Consider the following 25,508-nt stretch of genomic DNA (forward strand, 5'->3'; position numbering starts at 1 on the left):
CTGATTTTATTTATTTTTATGAACATAAAACCTTACTCATTTGATAAGTGTTGATGCATGGAAAACTTCACTATGTTAAATTTTGTTAATGAGAATATGGGATAATGCTATCTTAATTGGGTTAAAGTTTATCTTTGTACTTCAAGGGTGCACTTTCAGATGAAAAACAATAATGTGAACAAGAGTGCAGAGACAGATTTAACCTATTTAAGAGAGAAAAACTGTTCTCAAACAAATGACATGTATTGCATATGAGCTGCTAAGAGTGCAATATTTTTATCTAAGCTGGATCTCTATTTGTAAACTCATCATTAGCAGTTTATTTTTGTTGCAATGTATATTTAAAATTACTCAACTTGCTTCTGAAAGAAAACATTCCAAAGTTTTTTTCAGAAACTCAAACCCATTATCTTCCATTTAACCTTAATTAGTAACACTTTATGTCTTTTAACATAGTCAAAATAAATAATATCACAATAGAAAGTTTGGGGAATAGATGGAAAGGATCATCTATAATCTCAAGAAATTAATAATGTTTTGATCATTTGTGTGTATTCTAGTCTTTTTAGCCTTGATCTCTACATTTTATGTATTTTCAGTTGTAGCTTATGCATACAATTTTATATCCTACTTTTCCTTTTGTCATGTAATAATTACATCATATGATTTTCAAATTGCCATTTTCATGACTTTTGCTCTTAAGTAGATATATCATAAGTTGAAAAACTGTCTTCTTTTGATTGGACTTTTATAGTGATTCTAACATTTCAGCATTATAAACATAACGTACCCTATTGTAGTTTTTTTTTTTCCAGTGGGGAAATACTTTGAGAATAAATTCTCTGAATCACAGTGCTCCATCTCACAGAGATGCCCATTTTCATGGCCCTTTGTTTATTATAAAATTGATGTTTTTAAAACAATTGAGACTCTCAATTCAAGGGTATGAAACAAGATCTGAACAAATGAAACAACACATAAATTTCCTGGATGGGAAGAATACAGAATTTAAATGTCAGTTCTTCTAAAATTATTATGTTACTTAAAATCTAATCAACTTCAATCTAATATTGGGGAGATTAGAAAAATGATAGTAATATTTGCACAGGAAAAGGCATTAGAATAGCTATCATGAAAAAAGAGAGTGACGATGAGGCACTAGCTTTTCTTACCAAGTATAAACACTTGATTCAAAACAACATGGCACTGACTTTGGAACATACAAATACGTCAGTGGGGAATAACAAGGAGTAAAAAGGATCCCAGAAAAAAATGGCAATTTAATATTACTAAGGTGATTTTCCAATTCAGTGGGAAAAAAGTTAAATAAACTTCTGACACAACTAGCATGCTAGCTAGAAGAAAATCATGTATTTTGAGCCTATATGCTATATAAAAGTAAATTCCTCATGATTTAAAGGTTTACATGGAAAAAATAAATACTACAAATATTCACTTGAGCCACTGTAAGTTGCAATTAAATATTACAGAGGTCTTGGTAACTTGCATGAGTAACCCAGAAACTAGGAAGGAAGATGGACATATTTTAAAATCTTGAAACTTTTATATGGCAAAAGGCACTATAAATAAGGTAGATGAACAAATGATATTTTGAGGCAAATATCTCCAAGATGACAGCTAAAGTGTTTTTACCATAACATATAAACAGTTTTTGTGATCCAATAGAACAAAAAAAGAGTATTAAAAGACATTTCAAAAGGAGAATAAAAAGGGGTGATAAGATGTTTAACCTCTTAAGTGATCAGTAAGATGAAATATTTAAAGTAACACCAGGGATAAACTCTCCAGGTTGGGAAAACAGGACACATAGTAAGGGCTGTGAATCAGAAGAATATCAAACCATTCACCATCAACACCAAAATCTAGAGGTTGTGGGGGGAGATAGCTTCAATATCTTCAGGGAAAATTATTTCCAACTTAGAATTCTCTACAAAATCCCTCCATCCATCAAGTACAGCAGTGGAATAAGTTTATCTGGAGATAGACTAGAAATTAAAAATTTATTTCCTTTTCTCAGGAAGCCCCTGCATGTTGTGTCTTAAAAAACAATAAAGGAATAAACCAAAAAAGAAAAAGTTCAACTGGGAGTATTGGATAAAGAAAATTTCAAGGTGATGGTTAAAGGAAATCTTAAGACAACACTGGCTGAGAAATCTGAGAGATAAAAGCACAAATGATAGCAACAAAACTTCAACTTGTGTTCTGTTGGCCAGAAATGTCCTTTTTATGACCAATATCTGGCAAGGGTGGAGATATCCCTAAGATACTTGGGGTCCAATTCTGGAATTAAGAGAGAAATCACAGTCTCCCAATGTCCTCAGCTGACTGGGGAAGGAAACACTCTTGAACAAAATCAGGGTTCTGTTGGGGAGGAAGAAAGTTTGGATACTACACATGCCACTTATATTGACAGAAACCATGATACACATTCAATGTATGTGCTTCCTGGTTATTGATCCTCTTCTAATAAAGTGCATATCTACTTTTGTGTCAGTGCCACAATGTTTTGATCATTGTTGTTTTATAATGTGCTTTCATATAAGGTGGACATTTTCATCCATTTACTTGATTTTCCTTTGTAGGATATTGTTTTATATCATTATTCTTTTTTCTAAATAAAACATAGAATAATTACATGCTTAAGTCTTCAGATATTGGGGTCAAACAGAACTGAGTTTAACATTTCTGCAGATCAGGACTGACTGATTAGTAGCTTTGCAAACTGAGAAAGATTCTCTAGCCTGGGTAAGCCTCAGTTCATTCCTCTGTAAAATGGAAATATTAGATAACTTAGATGAAATAGACAAACTCTTAGAAAGACACAAACTACTGGAGCTGTCTCAAGAAAAAATAGAAAATCTGAGTAGACCTTGTGCTGGTTTGTATATATTATGTCCCCCAGAAAAAGCCACATTCTTTAATGTAATATTGTGGGGCAGACATACTAGTGTTGATTATATTGGAATTCCTTGAGAGTTTCCATGGAGATGTGACTCAAACAACTGTGAGTGAAACATTTGATTGGATAATTTCCATGGAGGTGTTACCCTACCCTGTAAAGGTGGGTATTAATTGGATCACTGGAGTTGTATAAAGGAATTCACAGACAGAAGTACCTCAGAGCAACCAAGAGTGACATTTTGAAGAGCAGCTGTGGGTGATATTTTGAAAAGCAGCTAAGAGTGACATTTTGGAGTAGCTTCAGCCAAGAGAGACATTTTGAAGATGGCCATTGAAAGTAGACTTTTGCTACTTCTGAGTTTGCTTGGGAGAAACTAAGAGAATAATATCCCCTGACACCTAGAGAGAAACATCTTGGGAGAAAGATATTTTGAAACACAACCTGGGAACAAAGAAGAAGAAACCAGCCATGTGTCTTCCCAGACAACAGACATGTTCCAGATGCCATTGGCCATTCTTCTGTGAAGAACAGCAACATTAGCAAACAAGAACAGACCTCTAACAAGTAAAGAGAGTGAGTTAGTAATTTAAAAACTACCCACAAAGAAAAGTCCAAGTCCAGATAGCTTCATAGGTGAATTCTATCAAACATTTAAAGAATAATTAATATTAATATTAATTCTTCACAAACTCTTATTTAAAAAACGAGAAGAGGGCACTTCTCAAATCATTCTCCAATGCCAGTATTACCCTGGCACCAAAGCCAGACAATGACATCTCAAGAAAAGAAAACTACAGACTAATGTATTTTATGACTATAAACACAAAAATCCTCAACAAACTACTAAAGAAGAGAATCCAGCAATATATATAAAATGTACACACCATGACCAAGTGGGATTTATCTCAGAACTTCAAGGTTGGTTTAACATTTGGAAATCAATTAAAATAGTATGCCATACCAAGAGAATAAAGGACAAAACCATGTGATCCTTTTGATAGACACAGAAAAAACATTTGACAAAATTCAACAATGCCTACATGATAAAAAACATCCAACAAACTGGTAATGGAATTTGATAATGCCTCAATTTGATAATGAGCATCTAAGAAAACCTTCATCTAACATACTATTCCAGTTTGCTAATGCTGCCATTTGCAAAATACCAGAAATGGATTGGCCTTTATAAAAGGGATTTATTTGGTTACAAAGTTACAGTCTTGAGGCCATAAAGTGTCCAAGATAAGGCATTAACAACAGGGTACACCTTCACTGAATGATGGCTGATGTATCTGAAAACCTCTGTTGGCTGGGAAGGCATATGGCTGGTTTCTGCTTGCTCCTAGGGAGGGTTTCAAAATGGCATTCTCCAAAATGTCTTTCTCTCTGCTGCAGCTCCAAAATATCACACTCTCAATTGCTCTTGGGGCATTTGTCCTATCTTAGCTTCTCTGGAGCAAAAGTCTGCTTTCAACAGCTGTCTTCAAAATGGTCTCAGCTGCAGCTCACATCATGGGTCTGTAAATCAAAGCATCTCTGAACATTAGTGGCAGCTCACTCCTGTTTGAACTCTTATATAAGGCTCCAGTAAACTATCAAGGCCCACACTGAATGGTTGGGGTCAAACCTCCATGCAAATTAGAGTTATCACCTACAGTTGGGTGGGGTGCATCTCCATGGAAACAACCGAATTCAAAGGTTCCAACTTAATCAACACTAATATGTCTGCCCAAGTTTCCTTCAAAGAATATGGCTTTTTTCTGGGAGACATAATATATAAAAACTGGTACATACACTCAACCATGAAAGACTGAGTGCTTTTCCCCTGAGATCAGGAATAAGAGAAGGATGCCTGCTCTTGTCACTTCTATACAACATTGTGCTGGATGTCTAGTCAGGACTATTAGGCCAAAAAAAAAAAAAAAATGATATGACAGGCATCTAGATCAGTAAGGAAGAAGTAAAAACAATCTAGGTGGCATGAACTCATACTTAGAAAATCCTAAAGAAAACACTAAAAATACAGTCAGAACTAATAAGTAAGTTTAGTAAGTTTTTAGAATAGAAGATCAATATACAAAAATCAAATGTATTTCTACACAGTAGCATTCAACAAGACAAAAATGAAATTATGAGAACAATTCTATTTATAACAGCATTAAGAATAAAGTAGTACAGAATAAATTTAACCAAAGAAACAAACAAAAAACCTTAAAACTCTGAAAACAAAAAATGTTGTTGAAAAAAAGTAAAGAAGACCTGACTAAATGGAAAGATATTCCATATTCATGGATTGGAAGACTTACTATTGTTGAGATGACTGTAATCCTAGAGATTCACTGTAATCTCTATCAACACCCAAGATGGATTCTTTGCAGAAAATGACAAGATGATCCTAAAATTCATAAGGAAATTCAAGGGACCCAGAATAGCCAAAACAATCTTGAGAAAGAAGAATCAAGTTGGACGACACACACTCCCTGGTTTCAAAACTTACTCCAAAGTTACAGTAATCAGTGGTCCTGGAAAACAGATAGAGACATAGATCAACTAAGTAACATTGAGAGTTCAGAAATAAATCATTACATTTATGGCCAGCCGACTTTAAACAGGGTGCCAACCCAATTCAGTGGGGGAAAGAATAGCGTTTTCAACAAATGGTGCAGGGACAACTGGATATCCACATGCAACTCATCCCCTATATTCAAGGTTCCGTATACTTATAGTGTTTGAATAAACTGACCCTACAAGTTAAATTATATAGTGTGCTACAGAAAATACAGATTTGCACCAAATAAATATCTCTTCCTTTGGTCTCATATAGGAGTTGAAGATTTAAAACACAATCAATATCATCCTTTACCCTTTAGTCTGATTTACCTTAGTCCCAACCGAATCCATTTTGTTCATATCTCTAATTGAAGTCTCAACTCTTCTTCAGCTTTTTAAAATTTAGCTTTATTGAGACATATTCATATATCATACCATCATCACAGTGTGTGATCACCTTGCACAGCACCATCATGTAGTTGTGTGTTCACACCATGGGGTGTGAGTGGCCTGTTCAGCAGCCTTTGCAGCTGTGCACACCAGACAGCAACTGCTACATGGGGTGGTTTCCCTTGTCAAGGTCATCACTTCTCTGGCTTTTCTCTTCCTCTTTCAGGAACAGGGAATTGGCTTCCTTTGGCAGTTCCCACAGATCCTTTGGTTTCCATGAACACATGCCCCAGATGAGGTGGGAGATGCTGTGATTGGGTTCAGGGGCCAGGGCAGCAGGGCCTGGGAATCTGGGAATGAGGGATGGGGGCTTTGGGGGGCCTGGAGGCAGAGCCATGGCCTGGAGTGTGTGGGGGTGCACCCCCACCTGGGCAGTGACTTGCTGATGGGGGAGTGAGGAGGCTGGGCTCTGAGCCTGTGCTGGGAGCTGGGTGGTCTCTGCAGATGGACCTGCCCTGCTTGGAGTCCATGCATGGTTTGCCATCCACAGAGCAGGCCTGCACACGTAAGTGGTGTGAGGCCTGACCCCATTCACAGGAACAAGCCTTTGCTTAATGCACAAGAACTTGACAAAATTTTAGGAATAAATATTTGTGTAACCCAGGAAAGAAGAGTTCTTGTTCAAATTCTGCAATCTCCAGTGAGCAGGAAATCTGTAAAGGTTGATTGTTGTTTTAAATATGGCCAACAGGAAAGGTAAGGCATTTGTGAGGGGAAAATGTTTCTGGGCACAGATCTGGGCCAGACCATTGTCTGGCCAGTGATGCAGAGGACATGGCAGTGACTGGGGCTGGGGGTCAGTAGTAAATCAGAGAAGCCTGCAGAAATGATGTGAACAACCATGGGTGAGCAGTGCAGGAAGAAGAAAGGAAACTCACTGGCATGGAAAAGTCTGGGTGAGCCATGAGCTGCACAGGGGCTGGGGAGGCCCTTCCAAACAGGGGTCCTGGGAGACTGGGATACCTGGGAGTTACTGTCCATGAACTGGTTATGCAGGACATATGTGGAAGCATCTTGTGTGTAGACAAACTCAGACTGAAATGTCTGACCCAGCTGTGCTAGGGAGGCTGGTGGGACATAATCCTGCAGTGACATGAGCAAGTCACCTTCCTTCAGCAGTTCTGTTTCACTTGGGGTCCTCATGTGTATCAGAAAAGATGAACTTGGCTGACCTATGCAAGGGGGATCTCATCCAAAGATTGCCTGGGTCTTGCAACACTAGGGGAGGCTGGAACCAACCCTGGAATGGTCTGCAATTGCTGCCTGAAGGGAGAATCCATGAGGTGACACTGCTTCTCCTGGAGGCGACAGCTCAGGCTCCAGACCCTGAGAGTGCCAGGCAGGGGAGAGAGCCCCAGGCCTGCTGCTGGCTGATGCAGGGGAGGGGAGAGACTGGCTTTTGGGGCTCCAGGTGAGGTGACCACCAGAATCACCCTTCCTCCACAATTCAACTTCAGTAGGGGGAGGACACCAGAGCTTCCCAAGTTGGTATTGGGGTGGGAGGTAGGGCCACCCCAGACTACTTTCATGCTTGTTGTCCCTTTTTTCAGAGGGGAATATTATCCAAACCTTCACAATTTTTCATCCATAATATTCAGCATCCAAAGTTATGAAGCATACTTTTTTAAATTTTATTTTGAAATAAATTCAAACTTACATAAACAGTTGCAAAAACAATACAAAACCCATACACAGAACTCCAGCAAACCCCAACCCCTTCCCCCAATACCCCAATCCACCAACTTTAACATCCTGTCACACCACCATTTCTTTCTTTCCCTTCCTCCTTCCCTATCATCCATCATCTACTGCTCTGTCTTCTGAAAATATGAGAGCAAGCTGTACACATCCTTGAACAAACAATATAATTCACATATACAATTCCCATGAGCAAGAACATTCTTTTATGCAGTCCTGTTAAGTGCATCTAAGAAGTTCAAGAAATTCAACATTGATACAAGGCTTACATTCTATATTTCCTTTCTTTTTTTCCTTATGTCCCTACTGTGTCCCTTTGAGTTTCCTCTCCTCCATCCTCAGATCCCATCTGGGATTATCCTTGGCATTTAATTGTCATTGCCTATTTAGACTGTCTTTTCTTTTTTTCTCAATTGTGGAAACATATATACAGCCTAAATCTTCCCATTCCAACCCCTTCCTAGCATTCCATAAGTGGGATTAATCACATTTAGAATGTTGTAATGCTATCATCTTCCCACCATCCATTGCTAGAAATTTCCCTTCACCCCTGTGCCAGTTTGAATGTATTATGTCCCCCCAAACACCATTATCTTTAATGTAGTCTTGTGTGGGCTGACTTATCAGTGTTAATTAGATTGTAATTCTTTGAGAGTTTCCGTGGAGATGTGCCCCTCCCAACTGTGGATGATGACTCTGGATAATTTCCATGGAGGCATTGGCCCACCCACTCAAGGTGGGTCTGGATTAAATTACTGGAGCACTATATAAGCTCAGACAGAAGGAGCAAACTTGAGACAGCCAACAGGGACATTTTGAAGAAAGCACAGGAGCTACAGATGAGAGACATTTTGAAGATGGCTATTGGAAGCAGACTCTTGCTCCAGAGAAGCTAAGAGAGGACAAATGCCCCAAGAGCAAATGAGAGTGACATTTTGAAGAGGAGCTGTGGCCTAGAGAGGAACATCCTGGGAGAAAGCCATTTTGAAACCAGAACTTTGGAGAAGACACCAGCCATGTGACTTCCCAGCTAACAGAGGTTTTCCAGACACCACTGGCCATCCTCCAGTGTAGGTACCCAATTGGTGATGTGTTGTTATCTGGGACACTTATGGCCTTAAGACTGTAACTGTGTTTAACCAAATAAACACCCTTTTATAAAAGCCAATCAATCTCTGGTGTGTTGCATTCTGGCAGCATTAGCAAACTAGAACAACCCCAAACAGCAACCCTACACTCATTTCTTAACTCCCCATTGCCCCTTTCTCCATTTCTCTCAACCCATACTCTACTTTTCATCTCCATGGTCATATTCTCTGATAATTTCTTTTTGTTTACTGTGGGGCTTAAATTTAACCTCTTAAATCCATAACAATCTTGTTTTTCTTTGATACCAACTTAACTTCAATAGGACACATAAACTATGTTCTTATACTCCTCCATTCCCCCACCTTTATGTAGTTCTTGTCAAAAATTACATATTTTACATTGAGTCCAAAGCCACTGATTTGTCATTAGAGTTTATGTATTTTGTATCCCATAGGAAGTAAATAGTGGAGTTACAAATAAAAAATTATTGACTTCTATTTGTAGTCCATTGTGGTCAGAGAATGTGCTTTGAATATATTCAATTGTTTTTTTTTAATTGAGGCTTGTTTTATGTCCCAGCATATGGTCTATACTGGAGAAAGATCCATGATCAATAGAGAAAAATGTGTGTTCTGGTGATTTTGGATGTAATGTTCTATATATGTCTGTTAAATTTTTCTGTATCTCTCTCTCCTTTCTTTGGTTCTCTGTCAGTAGGGTTCCCTTTAGTATCTGAAGTAGGGCTGTTCTTTTATTAGCAAAATCTCTCAGCATTTGTTTGTGAAAAATTTAAGCTCTCCCTGAAATTTGAAGGAGAGTTTTGTTGGATAAAGTATTCTTGGTTGGAAATTTTTCTCTCTCAGAATTTAAATATGTCATGCCACTGCCTTCTTGCCTCCATGGTGGCCACTGAGTAGCCACTATTTAGTCTTATGTTGTTTCCTTTGTATGTGGTGAATTGCTTTTCTCTTGCTGCTTTCAGAACATGCTCCTTCTCTTCAGTATTTGACAGTCTGATCAGAATATGTCTTGGAGTGGGTTTATTTGGATTTATTCTATTTGGAGTTTGCTGGGCATTTATGCTTTGTGTATTTATATTGTGTAGAAGGTTTGGGAAGTTTTCCCCAACAATTTCTTTGAATACTCTTTCTAGACCTTTACCCTTCTCTTCCCCTTCTGGGACACCAATGAGTCTTAAATTTGGACGTTTTATTTTATCTATTGTATCCCTGAGATCCATTTTGATTTTTTTGATTTCTTCCCCATTCTTTCTTTTATTCTTTCATTTTCTGTTCTGTGGTCATTGAGGATGCTGAGTTGTTCAGGTTCCTCTAATCTTGTATTATAAGTATCCAGAGTCTTTTTAATTTAGCCAACAGTTTCTTTTATTTCCATAAGATCTTCTATTTTTTTATTTACTCTTGCAATGTCTTCTTTATGCTCTTCTAGGCTCTTCTTTATGTCCTTTATATCCTGTGCCACGCTCTTCCTCATGTCCTTTATGTCCTGTGCCATGCTCTCATTGTTTGATTTTAGGTCTTTGATTAATTGCATCAAGTAGTGTGTCTCTTCTGATCTTTTTTTTTATTCATAAAAATGTTTATGAAATAAAATAATTATTATGAAAAATAGATAAGAAATAGTAAAGCAAGTAAAAGACAATAATTTTGCATTTTTAGAAAGGTTTTTAAACATTTAGAATTATAATAGATATGTTTATCCTTAAACTTCTATATTACCATCTGTATATGAAAGGTGCTATTACCATTTGAAACAATAGGTGTATATTTTATACATTTTCATAAAAGTTTATTTTTCATATTTTCAAAGGCCCCATTTAAGTGCAATAGCAATAACCTTATCTATATTATTGGCTACTTAATATATACATGCAAAAATATACTTTAATAGTCATCTAACTTTTAAAATCTCTCATTGTACATTTTCATTAAATGATTAAAGCATGGTCTTAATAAAGTGAAATTTAAGGAACAAGAAAGTATTGAAAATACATTATTTTCATTAGTCTACTAAAATAATATTATTTATAGGTGTTTTCTTCTAGTTTATCACCCAACTGAATTCCTACTAAGAACTGACAAGCAGTTATCAACAGAAGTATAAATTAAAATAAAGAAAACAGAAAACTTCAATTAAAATAGCAGATACTAAAATTCACCAAGAAAAGAGAAAATCAGAGAAGTGTGAGTGATTTCTCAAACTGACAAAAATGCAGTTAGTGGGAAAGGTAGCTTTCACTAAATAAAATACTGTTTTCTTTCGCAGCTAGATTCGGTAGTACCTCAATGAGTAAGTTTAGAAATGTTATAATTTCAGGAAAAAGAATGCATATAATTTTATCTTGTCTGCAACTCTCTATTTTGATAAGGAAAGAGCAAATGTGGAAAAATGTAGGGCATTCTAACCAAGGTTTGCACAAAGTGCAATTTAAATGTGAAATGTCTGTGTTGAAAATTTTTATGAATAATTCACATGATTATATGTCTCTAGAGTAGATTTATAATTAACTACTTATCCTGATAGCCTTCATGCTTGCAAATTGCTCCCTAATGAATGGTTGTGTAGGTAGGTAGGACAGTTCAGAAAGAGAAAAGTTGATGATCAGCCATACGGGGATTTTATTTTAATATTCTGCAGGACCTCAGCAATCCCCTCACACTGCCATGGTCCTCTCACCGCATGGGGGTCCATCACTGCCCAGGGAGGCCCCTGTCTCAGGTCTCCAGGCTCATGTCCCAGGTCAGATCTGGATAATTAACTGTGGCTTATCCCACAAGCAATAATAAGTTTATGACTGTAATATTCTCATTATCTTTGGATACATACAACTCTCTCTAAAGAATGTTGATGACTATACAAAAGAGGAAGCATCTAGATTGACATCCTGAACATAATGCATGGGGATGAAGCAAGGGCAGTAGTGCCCCCTCAGGATTAAAAGCATAGACTCTGGAATCTGACTGCCTCAATTTGAATGCTGGTTCTGCCACTGTTCTAGTTTGCTAATGCTGCAGAATGCAAAACACCAGAGATGGACTGGCTTTTATAAAAAGGGGGTTTATTTCACTACACAGTTACAGTCTTAAGGCCACAAAACGTCCAAGGTAACACATCAGCAATCGGGTACCTTCACTGGAGGATGGCCAATGGCGTCCGGAAAACCTGTGTTAACTGGGAAGGCACGTGGCTGGCGTCTGCTCCAAAGTTCTGGTTTCAAAATGGCTTTCTCCCAGGACGTTCCTCTCTAGCAAGCTTGCTCTTCTTCAAAACGTCACTCACAGCTGCACTCTGCTCTCTTCCCCCCAAGTCAGCTCATTTATATAGCTCCACCGATAAGGGCCCACCCTGAATGGGCGGGGCCATGCCTCCATGGGAACATCTCATCAGAATCATAGCCCACAGCTGGGTGGGGCACAGTCCAAGCAAATCCAACCATCACCAAAACGCCTGCCCCACACAAGACCACAAAGATAATGGCATTTGGGGGACACAATACACTCAAACCGGCACATTCCACCCCCTGGAACCCAAAATGACATTATCTTTCCAAATACAAAATACATTCATTTCATCACAACATCACAAAAACTTAAATCATTTCAGTAACAAAAGTTAAGTACAAAATCCCATCAAAATCAATTTAGGCATGGTGGGTCCTAAGGCACAATTCCCCTCTAGCTGTGGATCTGTGAACCTAGAACAAGTTATGTGCTTCCAATATACAAAGGAGAGACATTCATAGGATAAACATTTCCATTGCCATAAGGAGAAACAGTAAGGAAAACAGGGTTAACAGGAGCAAAACAGTTCCTAAAACCCGCAGGACAAACTCCATTAGATTTCAAAGTCTGAGAGTCACTAACAAAACAACGTTGCATCCTTGGGGCTTGAGAGAGCGGGAGCCTAACCCTTCCTAAGGTCCTTTTCGGCAGCCCTTTCCTCTCCAAACGCTTAGGTGAGTGCTCCAACATACCCACACATTGGGGAGACCACCTTCTCGGCCCCACCTTCCTCAAACCTCGGGGCAGCTCCCGGATTCCCTTCCATCTCCGGGGCACATGCTCAACCCCTTCAGAACACTGTGGTGGCAGCCAGGCTCTCCCCAATTCCCTGGGAATGTGCTTCAACCTCTTTGGGACCTGAAGTGGCAAAACTCTTCCAGAGCATCGAGGTGGAATGCCCACCCTTGACCTCCGGGGCAAACTCACCCTTTCCATGCCTGTGGGCTGCTCCACTCTCCCAGCCCAAGGCCTCTTGACTCCAGACCTCAACCTCCATGGCTCTGTGTTTGAAGAAATTTTTCCTACAATTTGTTCCTTGTCTGTCTCCTCCAGTCCAGACTGGCAGCGGCTCTGTCTGTAAAGATCTCGCAAAAATTCTGTTGGCTTTGCATGAAGCATACAGGGGTCAAAGCCATCAGACAATAGGACTTTCCACAAATCCTTTCTGGATAATTCCATCTCCAATCTTGGCTTGTACTGAAATGGCGGCTGGGTTCCATGTTTGGTTACATCCTCACGTTGGGCTGTAGCTTCTGGAATTCCACCCCCTGGAAGCTCATAATTTTCCAAGCCATCAGCTTCTGGTTTCTTGGAACCCAAGAGTTCAGTTCTAAGTTTATCTCTCTCTGCTCTCATTTTACTATAAGCTGCAAGGAGAAGCCAGGGTATATCTTCCACACGTAGTCTGGAGATCTCCTCAGCTAAGTATTCCAGGTTGCCACTTTTAAACTCTTCCTTCCATCTGACACCAGGACTCAATTTTGCCAAATTCTGTGCCACTTTAAAACAAGGATCGCCTTTCTTCCAGTTTACAACAACACATTCACCATTTCTGTTCAAGGCCTCATCAGAAGTATCTTTAGAGTCCATATTTCCACAAACAGTCTCTTTAAAGCAGTTTTGGCCTTTTCTATCAAGCTCCTCACAACTCTTCCAGAAACTCCCCCTTATCCATTTAAAAAGCCGTTCCAACATGTTTGGTATTTGCAAACTCAGCAGCAAAAAGCACCCCACTTCTCTGGTACCAAAATCTGTCCTAGTTTGCTAATGCTGCAGAATGCAAAACACCAGAGATGGACTGGCTTTTATAAAAAGGGGGTTTATTTCACTACACAGTTACAGTCTTAAGGCCACAAAACGTCCAAGGTAACACATCAGCAATCGGGTACCTTCACTGGAGGATGGCCAATGGCGTCCGGAAAACCTGTGTTAACTGGGAAGGCACGTGGCTGGCGTCTGCTCCAAAGTTCTGGTTTCAAAATGGCTTTCTCCCAGGACGTTCCTCTCTAGCAAGCTTGCTCTTCTTCAAAACGTCACTCACAGCTGCACTCTGCTCTCTTCCCCCCAAGTCAGCTCATTTATATAGCTCCACCGATAAGGGCCCACCCTGAATGGGCGGGGCCATGCCTCCATGGGAACATCTCATCAGAATCATAGCCCACAGCTGGGTGGGGCACAGTCCAAGCAAATCCAACCATCACCAAAACGCCTGCCCCACACAAGACCACAAAGATAATGGCATTTGGGGGACACAATACACTCAAACCGGCACAGCCACTTACTAACTGCATGACCTTGGGCAAATTACTTAACTTTTTTACCTTGGGCAAATTACTTAACCTTTCTGTACCTTAGTTTCCTTATACATGAAATGAAGATAATAACTACCTAATTCATGGGATTATTTTATTAAATGGGAAATATAAGTAAAGTGCTTAGAACAGTGCCTGCTTGGCATCTTATAAACCCTCGATGAACGTCAGTAAAATCCCACTCCACAAAGTGGAGATTGGCTAAGGTGCAACAATACAGATCAGTTTATGGCTACTTGTGTGTTAACTTGACACTTTCCCACTAATTAGAAACAATGATAAGATTCCCAGGATTGATACTATCTTAATTTTGGAGGCAGAATATTAAGGACTCCTCTCCCTGGTCAACATATTAGTGTGCAAATGAACCTCTTGTAAGCAAAAGCATATAATCTTTCACAGGGTGTACATTTTCAGTACTTCATGCCTCCAAGGCATTTTAAATAAAATTTCAGGTTTAACGTGTCTTCAGAATTTATGTTTGTTCCCATAATCATGTATTCATAAAATTAGCTACATTCTCCAAATCCTACCTTATAAGAAAAATATAGGAATGTTACCACAACACCTTTACCTAGATGATAAGGTAATATGTCCTTTTTAAAAAATAATATATGATTACTCATTTCTATTTCTTAAGTTGTATAAGAATTAAAACATTACTTAAGCTTCAGAATAAAACACAGATCCACTGAATTATATTAAAAGTTTAAATTCTGCTGGTTTACACTGTGTTTTTAACATTATGAAATGTGTCTATATGATTATAAATATTTTGGTCTATTTATACATGTAGTTTTGTTGAAATGACAATAGTGTTACAGTTGTGCAAAATGAAACAAAAAGGGCCTAAATTTCAACAATATATTTGGCTCTAAAGTTCATATCAGCCAAATACAACAACTGTGAACATTAATTTGAAGAAAATTCTACCACGAATTTGGTTGAGACCTCATTTAACAGGTTTCAACCTAAAGTGATTATGACAGTGCATTTACACAAACTTCTGAATGTAAAAAGAGGAAACCATAAAAATAATGGTGTAAGTAGAACTTTATATGGTATCAGTGAGCACCACTTATCATCAAATTACAGTAACCCTCTCTGGTGAAAGATGAGGAATTGTTCCTCCAATACCTTCTTCTAGAAATTGACTCTTTTCCCAGCCTTTTTTAATTCTTTTGAGATTTTGACTTATACATGGAAGGAGTAAAATGATCTTACCCAGAATCACAATTGAGGGCAAAACAAGAGCAAGAACAAAGTTTGGTGGTGTATAAAACCTGTAGTACTCCTCTTCAAAAGTTCTTTTCCATCCATAAATTAAAACATGAAAAGTACTTATGAGCAGAGCAACATATCCAAGCACAGACTGAATAAAACTGAATTCCCTCCAATTTAAAGCATTGCTCACAGAAGGGATAGAGGTGACTGCCAATAGGGAAAGTAAGCCAAGGCTCATTATGCCAAAGGAGATATACATTTCAATTCTCCAAACTTTTACCTCATTCCAAGAGTTTTCAATATTTGCATGAACCTGTTGATAAGCCATATTGAGAAACAAGTATCTCTCCAACCTTCTCAATGGTAAGCAGAGGCTGTAGGCAAGATGGACGGCAGTGAAGAAAAAACTTAGTAATCCAAGCTGTTTTCTACACTGTAACCAGGTCTCCAACCAAGGTGGAAATCTCCTAAACTTAGTGCCATAATAGAGCTGATAAGCAGCCGCCAGGAGACCAGCTAGGTATACCAAGGACAGCAAAGTAATGGCAACTATGGGCAAGGTTTTATTCACAATCTCAATAGGAATCTTGTAAAAGTCACTCTGCTGGTTTCTGACATATGGATGTATGACATCTCTGACAAAGGAATAAAGGAAGAGAAATGTGGCCAGGCTTATGGCTACTACCACTGGCCCTCTCCAGAGAGTAAATAGTCTCAAGGGTAAATTTTCAATCTCTCTGGCTGATGATAGTGATCCCAGATCAACTGGAATGAAATTGATGAGCAAGTTCAATAACCTGTTGTTGAGCCTGAATGTTGTTGCTGCATATATAAACCTGCTGGCTTGCATCCTTAGGTCCTAACTGAAGTGCCCACGCTGAGACAACATTAAATCCTTTGACAACCAAGGAATCTGGGAATAATGAAGCTAAATATTCAGCATTGGATTCTGGATATTGGTTTATCTTCATGTTATAGCTAATGTCAATCAGAATTTTACCTGCAAGCAGATGTCTCAGGTACCACAGGGAGGTGTAATGTTCTCTATGTATAGCAACAAATATTATATTTGTTTTTGTTAGAACATCTTCATGATGAGTGACATCTACCACATGAGGAAAAAATTCAGAAGCAAACTTAGGATTTCTGCTTCCTATGACCACATGATAGCCACATCTAATAAGTCAGATAGTCAAGAACTTGGCAAAATCCCCACTTCCAATTACACCTACAGTGACCTTCCTTGCATCTTTGATACCATTTATGCCATTAGACAAATAAGTTTCACTAAGGCTCTTAGGGCTTCCCATCATAGAGATCGATTCCATGATCCAGACTCTTCCAAGATCACCAGTGGGGTCCTCCATGCCGGGCAGGGATGAGCCTTGCAGCTCTCTGGGCTCCGTGTCATCTCCCACGGGACCCTCCTGGGTTCCAGGGCCTACTGACTGCACCTCCGACAGCCAGCTGCAGGGTAGCTGCCGCGGTGACCACGCTCCAGCCTCCCTGGGCTGGATCGCGTAAAGCAGGAGAGGAGGGAGGGAAGTGTGCGGAGGCTGGTCTTGCCGTGACGTGCCACGAGGTGATCTCTTCTGATCTTTTGATTTGGGTGTTTGGGTTTGGGTTCTCCATATCATCTGGTTTTATCATATGTTTTAAGATTTTCTGTTGTTTCTGGCCTCTAGGCATTTGCTTTACTTGATAGGGTTCTTTCTGGATATAAAAAATACAGATATCTAATTTGTCAGATCTACAGCTTGGTGGCATATACTTTCTCTAATTAGCCAGCAGATGGCATCTGTGAGTCACCTATTCCTCTCAAGTCAGTTCTTCCCAACTTTGTCTTTGTGATGTGTGGGCATCTGATTCTTGTGGGGTTCAATTTGTGCACTAAGTTTGGGTGTGTTTTTGGTGCTGTCTGCCCTGAATGTGGGGTGTGTCTGGGTGGTTAGGAAGGCAGGGCAGCTTTAATAATCAAACCTCCCAGGTGTTCCCAGAGATTAAAGGCCATTACAGGAGCCTAAGCCTTCATTTCTGTCTTGCCACAGATTGTCTCTGCTGCTGACCCACAAGTCCTTGGCATTGGTGTAGGGTCCCTGGGATTTCCAAGTGGGCCCTCCTTCCCAGCTGTGCTTTTCCAGAACCTCTGCTGAGGGAAGGCTGTGCCATGTCACAAGTGCACACTGGCCTCCAGGGAAGCTCTGGGCCACTGGGCAGTGCAAGGATTTTCCCAGCCTGCTTTAAAGATGGTTGAATGGGGCATGTTAATTTCCCCCTTTCTGCACAGCTCCACCTTCCCAGCTCCAGAACAATTAGCTGTGGGTGCACTAAAGGCCACTGTCCATGGCTGATATTGTGACATGTGCATGACACTGTGGGAAACACTCTTGGTGTGGCTCTGGGCTATGTCTCCATCCCCAGGCAGGAGTGTCTCCAGCCTGCTGGGGTGATGGTTGAAAGGGGCATGGTTTCTTTCTCCTTTTGGCTCCCATCTGTCCCTCTGGCCCTGAGACAATCAGCAGCAGGTGTGGGGAGGGCTATCCTCCATGCCAGACACTGAGGCATTGGCTACAGCCTGCTCCTGCAGTGCTTCACTGCACGGTTCTCACTGCTGGATCTGCAGCCACTCCTGGGTTTTTTTTTTTTAAAGAAATAGTCCATCTCCAAATGACAACCCATGGTTTCCCCACACTGCAGCATGGCCACCAGACTTTCAGCTGGCTCATTCACTTGTTTCAGAATGCAGACTCCCAGTTTCACTGAATGCATGGTCCCTGTGGATTTAGCAGACCTTGTCTGACCGGTGCATCACTGGAACTGATTTTCTGGGTCACTTTCTGGCTTTTACCTAGTATTTTTCACAGAGGTGTTTTTTTGTCCTGTCTCACTTAGCTGCCATCTTAGGTTCCCCCCCCCCTTGTGCACTTTTAATAGTAATGAAATAGTTATTAAAGTATATAGGAAGAAATCAGGCCATTTCTAAAGAAACCAACACATTTACAGATTGATGTGTTATTTAGTATTTCTTAAATATTTCTTAAATATTATTAGAATAATATTCATAAATATTTGATAAATGGCTTATTAAAATACTAAAATAAATGGAGTTAACAGCTAACATTTTAAATGCTAAGTAATCAGGAATTTAAACAATGAACTTATAAAGGAAATTTAGCTCAAGAAATGGTGATATTTTCATTAGCTTAGCTTGAAAATCACATTTCCTCCGTGAACAAATTTAAATAAGATCCATTGCCTGTTTAGCCACTAATCAAGCATTTATTTGTATTTGGAGAGTGTTTGGCATATTTCTGGTAACCTTTCTGTAAATTTATGTGGTTTCTGCCTCTGGGATCTTTGCTTTAGGTAATGAAATCAACATTCATGAACAGTGAATATGAGAGTGATTTACTATTTTCCCCTAATGAGTTGATATTTGCTTTCTCAACATTAACTTTCCTTAGGTAACCATGGATTATGGGAAAACTCATTTTTTCTACTCTAGAATGTGAAAAACAATGCTTGTTGCTGTCAGTGATGTGTCCCTTTCTTACTTTTCTGAATTTTGAAGAGATATTTCATTTTTATCTATATAGAGAGACTTGTGAAGTTGTAGATAATGGGAGGTAGGGATGACATTGAATGAAGATGTGAACACAGAAAGGCAAAAAATTATTTATGGTTTGTTTCCTTTGATTTGATAGGTTGCAATAGCCTTTGAGCTGACCATTTTTATTTTAATGTTTCAGCAAGATAAAGATTGTTAACAGCCTCAGAAGCCAGAAAAGGTGAATAGGAAAATACAATCTCAGTATTTATATTAGGAAATGCACCAAGGAATTTGTTATGCTGCATTTACTCTTATTTAATTATTACCTTGTTTTTCACTCAAGGAGTAGATTTTGTGGAACTTATTCTTGTCCTACTGCCAGTTGCCAACCTCATCCTTGTCTGCCTCTTGTGTTCTCCCAGGATGGCTCAAAATAGGTGATGTCTGCAAGAACAGACTTACTCCAAACAGAGGGTTAAATGAAACATGACTCAAGATTCTGAATGTAACTGTCTGTGATTCTGTAGGTGGAAGTCTTTCCATGTTGATGAATACCAGGATTTGAAATACATGCAATTGGGTAGAGGTGGCAAGGCTGATGTTACCCGTAGGGAACATGCTCATGTGGTATGATTGAAGGATGGTGAAAGATCATTCTTGCCTGAAAATGGTTTTCTGAACAGGCTCCCACATTGCCTAAAATCTGTAGTTGTTGTTCTGAAGGACCTTTTTAAGATAGTTTGAGTGATTATTGCCAATGGAATGGATTTATATCGGAAAAGAATACCATGAGCATGTTTGTGTAGGGGGAGAGGACAGGAAGCGACTAGAGAAGAGGAGACTAGAAACTTGGAACTCAGGACCTTGCCCTGTCCTTGGTAAGAACACCAAGTGGTAAGAGGAGTGGGGTGCAGGGAGAGGAAAGTGACCCATATTTTCAGACTACCTTGTATCTGTATATTCTAAGGCTATGCCTAAAAAAGAAAACATGCTTGTTAATGGAAGAGTAAACATTTCATTGTGATACCTTCTTGACATGTGCTTTTTTAAACTGGAGCACTCATAATTTCTAATTCTCAATATATGCTTATAAAGCAACATTTACTCTGTAACTCTAAATTAATATTAAACTGCAACATCTTCCTCAATAATATTTCTGGATTTCTGTTAATAAAGTAGTAACAAACTTTCCTGGTAATTTCAAATCAGTTGTAAAAATTTCTTCTTGTTTTTATTATTTTCTTTTGCTTACTTTTGGCCACACATATGCACATAAAAAAAGTATAGCTGAAGCCTGTTATTCACTACATTGAAAAGATAACAAATGTTTTGAGCCTGGAAAAGATTTTAGGTGTTGTCTATGGGTACTAGAACATCATATAAAAATAACTGAACCTCAAATATTTTAGCACCTATGTTAGAGTTTATAGATTGCATTTCATGTCCATATTATTTACAAATATAATGTTTTAATAGAGTCAAATAAAAGATGAAAGCATTTATCACACCATTAGAGAACTTCTCTAAGCTGTTATTACTCAGGTAAATTTAAGGTTTTCAGTGTTTGGTTATTTAACTAGTTGGAAATACAAATAGCCCACTTGGACTCTGTAAGAGTTGTGACCATATGTCTGGCTGCAGTCTAGAGACACTATACATCCATCCATCCATCCATCCACCCACCCATCCATCCATCCATCCAGCTACTCATCAAACATATATTGAGAGCCTACTAGGGACAGAGACATGAATATGACAGAAAAGCTCCTCCTCTCCTACAACTGATAAGTCAAAACAAAAATGGCAAACCTCCTGAGCTTGATGAACTATTACACATGTCTGAATTCATGTTGGCTTCAGTACATAATGAAAAGACTTGAATGTTAATGGTTATCTATAATTCAGATTCCCTTTTACTGGAATTATAAAATATTTGAAACAACCTCAAGCTTCTATGAAAATACAGGAACTCTTTTTACCCTTGTAATATTTGAGTTTTTTGCTGACATGTTGTCACCTGAACACCTAATAATTTAGAGTGCATTTCTTTTACTTTCTGTTAAAGAATTGCTTTAAGGCTTTTCCTAGGGTATCTGTAGTTTTTAAATTTGTCTTTTATACCTTTAATAGAACTGAAATATTACCTACATTCAGTCAGTGCATTCCCTATTCTCTTACATCATCACAATAAAATATCAAAATCAAGAAATTATTACTGATACCCTTCTCATATGTGTGCTCTGGCATTCTGGACTAGATCATCCCTCTTCCAGTGTGTCATCCTTACACTGCTAAAGTTGTGAGAGCCCACTTGTGGTCTCTTACACATGGATGCCTTAGATCTCTCCTCTCTGACTCCCAAAACTGCTTATCAGGTGAGGGAGTGGATGGTTAAGGCACATTGAATTCTGAGAATTGTAAACTCCATAAGTAAATTGCTAAGGAGGAGCAATGTCAGGGAGAAGTCTTATGAAAATTGCCTCCTTGAAAGTAGAATTTATCCTGTGGTAATCTATTAGCATTACAAATTCCATCTCAGTGCCACAGAGTAGCATAAAGTAGGCTTGGTAGAATTTGGAAACATGTTTGAATTGTGTGTACTCTTGTGCCCAGTTGTAGAACAGAGACTTACTAGTTCTGAGACATTTAACAGGCTGAACGAGGCTAAATAAGATTTTGTTTCACAGCACTGAAGCCTAGGGGAATGAGTGCCTGACATTTTTCTAGCTCTATAGTGGGAAACAGTCATTCATAAGGTACAGAATTCCCCAAACATGGCAAAGGCATTCAGTGTTCTAAAAACTGGAGCACAGTTTTTAACTTGCAGGGAATTCACAGGAGTACATAAAGAGAGTAAAATCACAGGTAGAACATATTTTAAATGATTCTTAAAACAAACCTCAAGAAATTTCTCCTTCATTGGCCTTTCCATTTACATAAAATAAATAACTTGTAGGTATACATTAAATCCAAATTTGGAAGATGGATACCTTTAATCACTGAACACTGTTAATATTAATTGAAATTCAAGTTAGTTTCTATGGTAGTCAGAATGGAACACAGGAAGGTAAATTTTGAAGGATGGAGGAGTGTGGTAGACAGAATTCTAAACCAACCATCTTCTCCTGTCCCAGTTTTCCATCCCCAGATTATTCAATCAGATACTAATCTAGGTACTGCTGTGAAAAAACATTCTAGAAGGAATATACAAACTATTTGACCTTAACATAGGGAGATTATCCTGGTGGGCCCAATGTAATTACATGCTCTTAAAATCAGAAGAGGAAGGAATAAGTCAGAGGTGTGGCAGAAGAGGGAGACAGAGGAGAAATGAGGCAGAAGGAGATGTCAGAAGCTCAGATTCAAAGCATGAAGACTCAATCTGATGCTGCTGGCTGTGAAGATGACTGAAGAGTGTCAAGAGTCAAGGAATGCAAATGATCACTAGAAGCTGAGAATCATCCCTGATGGACAACCATCAAGGAAGCAGATATCTCAACGTTAGAATCACAAGGAACTTAATTTGGTCAATAACCTGAGTGAACTTGGAAGTGGAATTATTTCCAGAGCATGTAGAAAGGAATGCAGCCCTGCTAACACATTCGTTTCAGCCTTGTGAAATCTGTAGCAGGGAACCAGTAGAATCAAGCAGTTCCTGTACTTCTGACCTAAAGACTTGTGATATAATACATCTGTGTTTTTTGAGCTGCTAACTGTGGTAATTAGTTATGTCATTAATATAAAACCAATTGTGCCAGTTTGAGTGTATTGTGTCCCCCAAATGCCATTATCTTTGTAGTCTTGTGTGGGGCAGAAGTTTTGGTGTTGGTTAGATTTGCTTGGAGTGTGCCCCACCCAGCTGTGGGAGATAATTTTGATGAGATGTTCCCATGGAGGCATGGCCCCACCCATTCAGGGTGGGCCTTGATCGGTGGAGCTATATAAATGAGCTGACTTGGGGGGAAGAAAGAGAGTGCAGCTGGGAGTGATGTTTTGAAGAGAAGCAAGCTTGCTAGAGAGGAACGTCCTGGGAGAAAGCCATTTTGAGGCCGGAGCTTTGGAGCAGACGCCAGCTGCCTTCCTAGCTAGCAGAGGTTTTCCGGACACCACTGGCCGTCCTCCGGTGAAGGTACCCAATTGCTGAGGTGTCACCTTGGATGCTTTGTGGCCTTAAGACTGTAATTGTTTAGTAAAATAAACCCCCGTTTTATAAAAGCCTATCCATCTCTGGTGTTTTGCATTCTCCAGCATTAGCAAACTAAGACAGATTTTGGTACCAGAGAAGTGGGGTGCTTTTGCTGCTGTGTTTGCAAATACCAAACATGTTGGAACGGCTTTTCAAATGGATAAGGGGAAGACTCTGGAAATATTGTGAGGAGCTTGATAGAAAAGGCCAAAACTGCTTTAAAGAGACTGTTTGTGGAAATATGGACTCTAAAGATACTTCTGATGAGGACTTGAGCAGAAATGATGAATGTGTTGTTGCAAACTGGAAGAAAGGTGATCCTTCTTTTAAAGTGGCACAAAATTTGGCAAAATTGAGTCCTGGTCTCAGATGGAAGGAAGAATCTGGAAGCAACGACCTGGAATACTTAGCTGAGGAGATCTCCAGACTACGTGTGGAGGACATATCCTGGCTTCTCCTTGCAGCTTATAGTAAAATGCGAGCAGAGAGAGATAAACTTAGAACTGAACTCTTGGGTTCAAAGAAACCAGAAGTCGATGGCTTGGAAAATTACAGGCTTCCAGGGGGTGGAATCCCAGAAGATACAGCCCAACATGAGGATGTAACCAAACATGGAATCCAGCTGCCATTTCAGTACAAGCCAAGATTGGAGATGGAATTATCCAGAAAGGATTTGTGGAAACTCCTGTTGTCTGATGGCTTTGACCCCTGCATGCTTCATGCAAAGCCAACAGAATTTTTGCAAGATCTTTATAGACAGAGCCATTGCCGGTCTGGACTGGAGGAGACAGAGAAGGAAAAAATTAAAGGAAAAATCTCTTCAAAGACAGAGCCATGGAGGTTGAGGTCTGGAGTCAGGAGGTCTAGGGCTGAGAGAGCGGAGCAGCCCACACGCAGGGAAAGGGTGAGTTTGCCCTGGAGGTCGAGGGCGGGCCTTCCGCCTCATTGCTCAGGAAATGTCCTGCCACCCCAAGCCCCAAAGAGGGTGGAGCACATTCCCAGGGAATTGGGGCGAGCCTGGCTGCCACTACGCTGTTCTGAAGGGGTTGAGCTTGTGCCCCGGAGATGGAAGGGAATCCGGGAGCTGCCCCGAGGTTTGAGGAGGGTGGAACCGAGAAGGTGGTCTCCCCAATGTGTGGAAATGTTGGAGCACTCACCCAAGCATTTGGAGAGGAAACAGCTGCCAAAAAGGCCCTTGGGAAGGGTTAGGCTCCCGCTCTCTCAAGCCCCAAGGATGCAACATTGTTCTGTAAATGACTCTCAGACTTTGAAATCTAATGGACTTTGTCCTGCAGGTTTTAGGAACTGTTTTGCTCCTGTTAACCCTGTTTTCCTTACTGTTTCTCCTTATGGCAATGGAAATGTTCATCCTATGAATGTCTCTCCTTTGTATATTGGAAGCACATAACTTGTTCTAGGTTCACAGATCCACAGCTAGAGGGGAATTGTGCCTTGGGACTGACCACGCCTAAATTGATTTTGATGGGATTTTGTACTTAACTTTTGTTACTGAAATGATTTAAGTTTTTGTGATATTGTGATGAAATGAATGTATTTTGTATTTGGAAAGATAATGTCATTTTGGGTTCCAGGGGGTGGAATGTGCCAGTTTGAGTGTATTGTGTCCCCCAAATGCCATTATCTTTGTAGTCTTGTGTGGGGCAGAAGTTTTGGTGTTGGTTAGATTTGCTTGGAGTGTGCCCCACCCAGCTGTTGGAGATAATTTTGATGCGATGTTCCCATGGAGGCGTGGCCCCACCCATTCAGGGTGGGCCTTGATTGGTGGAGCTATATAAATGAGCTGACTTGGGGGGAAGAAAGAGAGTGCAGCTGGGAGTGATGTTTTGAAGAGAAGCAAGCTTGCTAGAAAGGAACGCCCTGGGAGAAAGCCGTTTTGAGGCTGGAGCTTTGGAGCAGACGCCAGCTGCCTTCCTAGCTAGCAGAGGTTTTCCGGACACCACTGGCCGTCCTCCGGTGAAGGTACCCGATTGCTGAGGTGTCACCTTGGATACTTTGTGGCCTTAAGACTGTAATTGTTTAGTGAAATAAACCCCCATTTTATAAAAGCCTATCCATCTCTGGTGTTTTGCATTCTCCAGCATTAGCAAACTAAGACACCAATATAAAGAGAGAAGAAAAGATTGGGATATGGAATAAAAGGGCTTATTGTAGAGAATGAGACCTATGGATAAGCATAACAGACAAGCATTTCAATTATTGGGAT

General features: G+C 39.7%; 1 protein-coding gene across 1 annotated transcript; it reads right to left on the reverse strand.

Moving 5' to 3' along the window:
* Positions 1 to 15,408: 15,408 nt before the first annotated feature.
* On the reverse strand, positions 15,409 to 16,876 carry LOC119520807 (metalloreductase STEAP2-like). Its single transcript, XM_037818716.1, is given in 2 exon segments — positions 15,409 to 16,330; positions 16,332 to 16,876. Coding segments are annotated over 2 exon segments (1,467 nt in total).
* Between the last annotated feature and the right edge of the window lie 8,632 nt (positions 16,877 to 25,508).

Source organism: Choloepus didactylus, chromosome 26 (genome assembly GCF_015220235.1).
Source record: "Choloepus didactylus isolate mChoDid1 chromosome 26, mChoDid1.pri, whole genome shotgun sequence".
NCBI classification, from domain to species: Eukaryota; Metazoa; Chordata; class Mammalia; order Pilosa; family Megalonychidae; genus Choloepus; species Choloepus didactylus.